The sequence below is a fragment of the Lactuca virosa genome, chromosome 8 (assembly GCF_052849685.1).
Source record: "Lactuca virosa cultivar CGN04683 chromosome 8, Lactuca_virosa_CGN04683_v6, whole genome shotgun sequence".
In the NCBI taxonomy this organism is placed as follows: Eukaryota; Viridiplantae; Streptophyta; class Magnoliopsida; order Asterales; family Asteraceae; genus Lactuca; species Lactuca virosa.
The window spans coordinates 183,246,808-183,255,868 of NC_136433.1; the positions used below are offsets into that span (position 1 = coordinate 183,246,808).

Below are 9,061 nucleotides of genomic sequence, written 5' to 3' on the forward strand. Positions count from 1 at the left end.
ATGAAACAGAAGATGAAAGATATTAAGCAAACATATCCTGTATGTATGTATGTAGCTTGAAGCCCTTTTCACACAAAAAAAAAATTATAATAATAATTACAACAAAACAGAGTCATTTTTCAAAAAGAAAAAGCATGAAATTAAACCAAAAGATAAAAGAAATATTCCAGTCAAATAAACACTTAACTTGTCCAGCAAGAGGTTGGGCTGTGAGATTTGCAGGACAATTTATGCTTTCAATTTTCCCGGACCTCTCGCACTCGTTCCAGAATCTTTTTACCATCAAATGGGTCTGACATTCCGGTCGCTGGATTTCTTTTCGGGTTGGTAAAAAAAGTCCAAGTCCTCTCTCAAGACGACCTGAAGGATGGACCCATCGATGAGTCTCCTGATGATCCCCCTTCCACCGCCGACTGGGACGAATTCGGTGAATCAGACGCGAGGTCCGATGACGACCTAGATCCTGGATTCTGGCGTCCGATATTCGAGCTGGAAGAATCCAACTTTAATTCCGTTGAAGAGTTCCCGATCAATCCCCAAATAGAGGAGTATTATTCGAGTGTCAGGAAAATGGTCGCTGCCGTGAGCGATGGGGGTAGGGCAATGGAGGATGTAGCTTCGGAGATTGAATCGGCCGCCACCACTGGCAATCCTCACGCGCAGTCGCTGTTAGGGTTTTTGTATAATATAGGGATGTAGGGAGCGCAGTGGTGCCAAGGCTTTCATGTACCATCACGCTTACTATGGTGGATCAATCGTGATACTATGGTGGCGATGGAGGAATCTTGGTGCCAAATGTGGGGACGGAATGAAGACGTATGCCTGGACGGTTACGAGGGTTCGATAATTTTGTAGGGTTGAAAAACTAATTCCCCTGTTTAAAAGGATATTAGGTTAAAAGTCAATCTATCAATAATATGATTATAGGGAGTATTTGTGGAAGTTATTAATCAAATTACTAAATTACCTTTATTTATTTATTTAATTATTTATTTAATTTTGATTGGTCCACATTTATTCCTACCTCCACATAATAATTAGTTAGAATACTTGAACATAGCTCTCTCTCTATCTCTCTCTCTCTCTCTCTCTCTCTCTATATATATATATATATATATATATATATATATATATATATATATATATATATATATATATATATATATATATATATATATATATATAGGGTTAGGTTAATGTGAGACGGTCTAATTTTGTGAGACCGTGAGACGCAATTCTAGCCACTCATTATGTAGATAAAAAAAAACATTTTTAAAATGTAAAATAATTGAAATTTTTCGAATTTTTTTTTTTTCAAATATTATTTTCGTCATTTATATTTTCCAAAAAAAAATACCAAATTTTTTTTTTACATATTCTAGTACATATTAGAATATTTTACATATCTGACAAATCTAGTAAAATATATTTTAACTTTCTAAAAATCACATTAGAATATTTACAGTGTAATATTTTATTAGAATATTTCACGTATTTAAAAAAAAAGTTAATTTTTATTTATTTATTTATTTTTTTAGGTAATTAAAGTGACGAAAATAATAATTAAATTTTTTTTTTCGGATTTTTCTTTTATTTTGCATTTAAAAATTATTTTTAGATTTGGTCTCACGGTCTCACAAAATTAGCACGGTCGCAAATGAACCTGTATATATATATATATATATATATATATATATATATATATATATATATATATATATATATATATATATATATATATATATATATATATATATATATCATTATTAGAAACTAGGGCAATAGCTACGGCACGATCCGTAGGTATTCAGTAGGTATAAGGCAATACCTACGGATTTGTTACGTAAAATGGCTTGTAGCTTAAATGCCCGTGGGAAATTTATACCTACAGATTTGCTACGGAATAGCTACGACCTATTCCGTAGGTATAATACCTACATATTAGCTACGAATACGAATTGCTACGGAATGCCCTACGGATTAGTGACAGGAGTCAAGTTTGACTAAAGTTGACTAGTTTCCTACGGAATAGCTACGGAAATAGATAGCTAAGGATTTGCTACGAATTACTGACGGATCCCACTTTGACTAACATTGACTTTATTACCTACGGATTTCCTACGGCTGACATTACCTACGGATTTTCCGTAGGTATTTACTTTTTATTAAAAACAAAACAGCAAAAAATTATAAAAAAAATCCAGTTTTTTCTGTCCAAAATATATAAAAAAACCTCATTACATTAAACTTATCATAATATTGAAATTCAACCACAAACAAATAACCTTACAATAAAACTAATAAACCTAAAAAAATATCAAATACAAATACATATTACTAACATTGTCTAATACTACATTAAATGTGTCTAATAATACACATTAAAAGTGTCAACCACAAATGTTTAACTAAGTGCTTACAAACATAAAACTGAGAATTATTTGGTGGATTACTTGGAAATTTACCGGGTGAGTTGAGTCGAGTTGATAAAGGTCGACCCGTTTTCTTCAATTTGAGTTTTGAATCAAAGGCCGCCAATTGTTCATGTTTCAACACACCAGAATCAATGATCACAAAAAAAATACAAACATAGCAATGTAGTTTCATGTATTTGTTTATTATGCCATAATTTGGAACATTTTTGAAAGTACAACACTATAAGTAAGACAAAATGAAAGTAGGATGTTATGATAAGCATGTATATCTTGCATTTAACTAGCTCAAAAATAAAAACACATTTCGTTCTAGTTGATGAATCACTACAATAATCGACTCATTAAACATGGGCCATACTATACATCGTGTCATCGTCTATATATGCACTAAAATTGTATTCATAAACGTAATGTTTTTATATCAACAAAGGTGATGGTTTTTGAGTGGTTTATCTCATTGCGTACGGAAAAAGGATAACTGGTTTCAACAAATCAAAGGATTGCTGAATTGGTCTCCAGGTTCCTTAGAAACATGAATTTGGTTGTGTTGAATACCAAAGATTAATCCGTCACTCCAAAATCCAAAAACAAGCAACCAAACTCCAAAAGTCTAAATTCGTTGAAAATAAAGGGTAGCAAGTAGCAACTTAGCAAAGTCGGTTAGTATCTTCCTCTTGGATTTTAATAACATTATCTAATATAAACACATTAGATGAATCATCCAACTGCATTGCAATAATTAATAGATAAGATTATGAAGGATTTTGTAGATAAGATATGTTTGCTGTTATATTCATTCTTAATTAACATCCAGGACAAAAATTACAAACACGAATATACGCAAATGAGTGCAATTGCCTTTGTTGAGTTTTCTAGCTTGGATAGGACATCCTTAAACATCAAAGATGAGTTGGGTTGGAACTTCTTTTATTAGAACTCTCTAATGGTTACAACAACTCTTGTGGGTTAGAAAGTTAAGTTCTTCCCCTTTATGTGGGAAATAATCAATGACCTGTAAGAATATATAATATTGTAAACATACAAGATGGGTGTCTTTTGACCCTCCTTGCATCTCTAATTTACTTGTAATCATGTTTATAATATACCTTTGCTTCACAAATTTATTAGAGCTGAAATTTATGCTTCTTTTACATAATCAGATGATCAATCTATACAGTTATATCCAATGAAGTTCCAGGATGAGTACTTTGCTAAATTATTCACAAGAGAATGTTTTCTCTTTCCTTTATCTTTTATATCCCCAAGAAGAAACTCTTACCAATGGAGTTCCTCTCCATTCCAGGACCATTTCATTCCCATTTTTTCCTTCAACCCTAATATTGTATGAGCTCTGACTTTCCTTTACCATTTCTTTAGCTTCAATCACACTCTCTTTGCTCAGCCTCCACCCCATTAACCCAAGATTTTCTTTGAATTCACCTTCTTCCCTGATATTCTCCCACTTTTGATGCCAAGAGAGAGATGAAACATATGGTGCAACGAAAAGCGACTCCATGGCTATTCTTGCTTCTGTAAGGTTCTCTGGGAAGTTTTGTTCCATTGACTCATAGAGCGCATAGTAATGCATTAAGTATTCATTGAAGAACGAACTGTAATTGCCACAATATTTTGTTCTTTCAACATCTTCTCCATCACCAAAGATTATAATTCCTTCCCTCATCAATAATAGTTGTTTTGCCACCCGTAGAAACTCCATCACTTCACATCTATTCCTTGTCCTTCCCATGTGTGGTAGTCCAACCATACAATTGAAGGCCAAGAATTCATACTCTTGTGATCCTTCAATCTCTTTCATCAAATCCTCAATCGTCATCTCTTGGACCTTTAACTTTAACTTGGAAGCACTTGCACAATTTAGAAGCCGAATTTTTGTCTCCGCAAAACTGTGACTTTGCTCTTTAGTTCTAATGGATGTCAACTTAGTGTCTTTTCCTAGCTTTCCAATAGCCTCGAACATTGCAGACCACTGAACACCCTCACCCATGTCAAAATCTATGATGTGTATCTTCCGTGAATTGCTCATGATTGCTTCAAGAATAGCTGAATTGGCTGCAAAATGAGAAAATCTCCCATAGGGGAAGATTTCGTAGAAAGCTTTAAATGCTGCATTGAAATTCTTCTTTGACTCCTGTTTTATGTAGTCGCCTTGTGCTCCTGAATGAAACAGGTTGAATGCAACACGTTCCATGGTTCCACCTAGTGGGCTAGCTTTCTCGTTTATGCATCCAATAATCACGTTTGCTAGTTCTATTTGTCCCATCTCCATGGCTTCTCCATAAGCATTGAGTAGATGATAAAAGCTTGTTTCACCTTCAACTTCCATGTCATCGGGTGGCAACATCATTGTGGTGTCACTGGATTTTGTAAATGGACTACCATAGACACCTACGTTGTGCATGGAATCTTCTGAGGAAATATTGTCCATTTCTTCACTTTCACCCCACCATCTCAATACATCTTCAAGTTCATTGCCTGAAATACCTTCAATCCCTAGGACATGTTGCGAAATATTCTCAATAGGGACCAATACTTGCATATCGTCATCCAAATTAGATAAAGTGCTAAAGTTGCAAGAGGACATGGTCTGAAAGTACGATTCTGAGGAGATCATGGAGTCCTCTGGGGAGGTGATAGAGGAGTAGAAGTCATGTACATCACAAGGAGAAGAAGCCATTTTCGGACCATATAATCCAGCTTGATGAAAGTCATGTTCAAGAAATGATTGAAGCTCTTCTGGCTGCATCGTTTTCTTGATAATATTTAATTAAGTGTGCGTCTCTGATTTTGAAGATGGGGTGGAACTCCTTTGGAGGTACAACATATATAAAGATTGATGATGTGAATATCGACAACTTTAAAGATAATGATTCCTGTTTGTCTCAAAGAAAATATGTAATCAATTTGTAAATTTCACACTCAATCATTTTTTTTTTTTTTTAATAGTGGTTAAACCTCTCGACCATTAGAGGTGTTGATATTTTAGAGTTATTAAAGGTCAAATGTAGTGATATATATTAAACATATAAAACAAGAGTTATACCAATTTCAGCTCTTTTTATCTTCTTCTGTTTTTCCATTAAGGTTCCCAATTGAAAACCTCTTCTTTTCTTGGAAGTTTCTTGGAGGTAGGTGAGCTGTATACTTCAGGTATAATTTAATCAAGAATCTCATTAGTTTTATATGGATGTCTATTCATGTAAATTTCTTATTCACGATACAAATTCAACTTCAGGGTATACCTTGAAATTTCCGGTCGAATCGGGTCCACTCGTTTGAGAGAGACCTAAATGTTGGAATTACAGTCTTCCTTACCCTTGTGTATTGTGATATCATGGTTTGTAGTTTACTGCTCTTAAAAATATGGAAAATAAATGCATATAAATATGTTAATATATTTTATTTATTTATGGTTTTATACTTCTATTTTGGACTCACTACAAAAAATAAGCCTTAGTGGCATACAAAAAGTGCCATTAAAAACTCAAAAAAATGACTCTAAAGGCTTCTCGGCTAATCAGCTACACACATAATAAGTGCCACTAGAAACGCTCCCACTAAAACCCTTTAGTGGTACTTTTTGTTTTTGTCGCTGCAGTTTTTATGCTTTTAGTGACATTTCTTGTTTGTCACAATAGAAGAAAAGTTTTTTGTGACACATATTTTGTGCCACTAAATGCCCATTTGATTCAAGAATTGATGCTACTTTTAGTGGCACTTTTTTATTTGCCACAATACAAAAAAATATTTTGTTGCACTTTTTTATGTGTCAAAAATCATGACAACCCCACTTTTTTTGAAAATGATGAAAGCATCCAATATAATTTAATTATTAAATTAATGTTTCTTATTAGAGCTTAAATTAGTACATATTGTATTATACATACACATGGTGATACATCCTATGATTTACATGGCAGCAATAAAATACAACTCTGCCTTTTCCTCCACCTTCACCCCCAGTTCTGCCTCAACTCCACCTCCATTTCCGCCTTATCTCCACCATCTTCCTCCTTATCCATGCTCATCTATACATAGAAATACAACCGTAAATCTTTTGGAGCAATTTTAAATTTTAAATTAATAAAAATAGTATGTAACCTTTTAAGTTACCTGAAATGTTATGATAAATAATGGGCAAGAGAATCTTGCCCATGGAGGATTTTTGCACCACAACATGGTCCTTCAATTCCAACCGTCTCCTCATTAACTACCACACCATCTATTATTCTTTACATGTTCTCTCATCATGAATCTGCAATACATTCATAAATTATCATTCTATCATTTGATAAAAATAAAAATGTTTTATTTTAGGCACAAGAGTTTAGATACAAACCTCATACATGTCATCCGTCAATTTATTTTCCAATAAGGCCCTCAAACCATGAGCATCAATGTTCTTAGTTATTTCATTTCTTGTAATTAATCTCAAAGCATTTTTTGTATAATGTATGTTAACCTGTAAATAATAATAATAGTACACAATTACCAACATTTTCCATTAGTAAATGTGTTGAGATGAAAGAATACTTACTTCATTCATCTAAAATAACTTCTTGTATTGTTTCCCTAACAGATTCTTTGGATTAGTTAGCACCTATAAAAATTATTATTTATTCATCCACTTTACTTTAGTCATACAACACTTAATGAGAACAAAAATAACTAGACATATTAAAGCCACTTAATGCCTACCACTAATGAAAATGTACCTAGACAAATTGACGTTCTGTAAGAGCTAATAAATTGACAAAAATTGGAAACCATACGACAAATTCAGGTATCAGACCATATGCAATAAGATCACTACTTCCAACCTAACAAACATAAACAAACACTAACCAAATCCACCCATCGAACACTATATCCAGACACATACACTTATGGAAGAAAAGGGACTTACAGTCTCCAATAAAGACGAAGTCAATAGAAGAATCTTGGCATCTGAAAATAAAATGTGTGTACTTGAAAATTCTAGAATAATATTATATTTATAATACGATATAGGAACACCAAAGAGTACTTAGTAATTGATACCTTTTTGAAATGGTTTTTTCAAGATCTATAAAGGCACCTGTACAAATAAACAAGATGACTTTGGTATCAATCTGTAACAAATATCCTTTTTTTTTGGAACGGCGGAATAAAATTAAGCTAGCAAGAAGCTAGAAAAAGAATTACATCAAAATAGTAGTAGAAAAAGGATTATGAAGCCAAGAGGACCAACTAATCTTGGCTTTACTACACCTGCTAGAAATCCAAACATAAGATTTATGAACAACATCATCAAAAATCATAGATTTCTTAGGCGTATCCGCTCTGAAAATCACACCGTTCCTGAAGTTCCAAATGCACCAGAAGGCAGTCAAGATCACAACATCAAAAGCTTTGCGCCGACCAATACGCCAGATGGTAGTATCAACCCATTTGAAAAGAGAATCCACAGTCAACTGAGAAGGACAGTTAACACCCCACCAAATCGCAATACGGGACCATAAAACACTCAAATCAGCACATTCAGCAAATATATGGTCAACGGTCTCCACTCTAGAAGAACAAACAGGGCAAAGAATAGAATCCACCATGATATCCCTATAGGATAAGCGCTCTCTAGTAGGGATACTAGACAATCTAATCCTCCAAATAAGAATATTAATCTTAATTGGAACCCAATTATTCCAACGAGTAGAAATACCTCCGTTACTAAGAGTAAAACCATCCAAAAATTTTCGAGCCGAAGAAATAGAAAAATTGTTTGACACATCAATAACCCAACCCAGTCTATCTGGAACCGGCCTGAGTTGGAAATCCTGCATAAGACAAATAAGTTTATTCCACTGCTCCTGTTCCGCTCCACCTCTAGGATTACGTCTAAGAGTATTAACCCCCAATCCCAAATATAACCTGTCTGTAATAGAATCATGTCTATGCAAATCCAGCACATAGATTCTAGGGAAAGAGACAGATAAAGGCATATCGTCTCTCCAAACATCATGCCAAAAAGAAGTACGAGTACCATCACCAACTCTAATAGGGCATAGAGATTGAAGATCAATATTTTTCTGACATAACTAGGAGAACATGCGAATGACCCCTCCCCAAGATCCTTGTCCAGAATTATGATATCTCAAATTCCTGCAAGCGCCATCCAAACCATATATAGATTTTATCACTCTAACCCACAGAAGATCGGGGCAGTGATAAAACCTCCACCACCACCGAAAAATCATAGCTCTGTTGAAAGAGAAAAGACTGTCGATCCCCAAGCCTCCTTCATCTCTGGAGGCTAAGACTCTATCCCATCTAACCCAATGCATACGACGATCATCGCTATCAGCACCCCAAAAAAATCTCGCCCTCAAACCTTCAAGATCCTTCAAAACCGAAATAGGAGCAAGGAAAACAGACATCAAGTAACTCCCTAGAGAGCCCAAGACAGACTTCACCAAAGTAAGGCGACCTCCAAACGAGAGACTCTTAGCCTTCCAATTAGAGAGCTTGGAACGAAATCTATCAATCATAGAAACCCAGGAGGACTTTTGAGTCATAGTCTAACCCACCGGCCCTGATGGAAAAAGTGATAAATAAAAGCCTCAACATCACCT

The 9,061-nt window shown here is 34.4% G+C and overlaps 1 protein-coding gene across 1 annotated transcript; it reads right to left on the reverse strand.

The window, feature by feature from the left end:
* Nucleotides 1–3,681: 3,681 nt before the first annotated feature.
* LOC145131115 (protein NODULATION SIGNALING PATHWAY 2-like) lies at nucleotides 3,682–5,199 on the reverse strand. The gene has a single exon (XM_079065847.1). The coding sequence runs from the start codon at nucleotides 5,197–5,199 to the stop codon at nucleotides 3,682–3,684; it is 1,518 nt and encodes a 505-aa protein (XP_078921973.1).
* Nucleotides 5,200–9,061: the final 3,862 nt, after the last annotated feature.

Bases quoted from the DNA above. Each gene is read 5' to 3' on its own strand.
- LOC145131115 (XM_079065847.1), bottom strand. From the start codon at position 5,199: ATGCAGCCAGAAGAGCTTCAATCATTTCTTGAACATGACTTTCATCAA.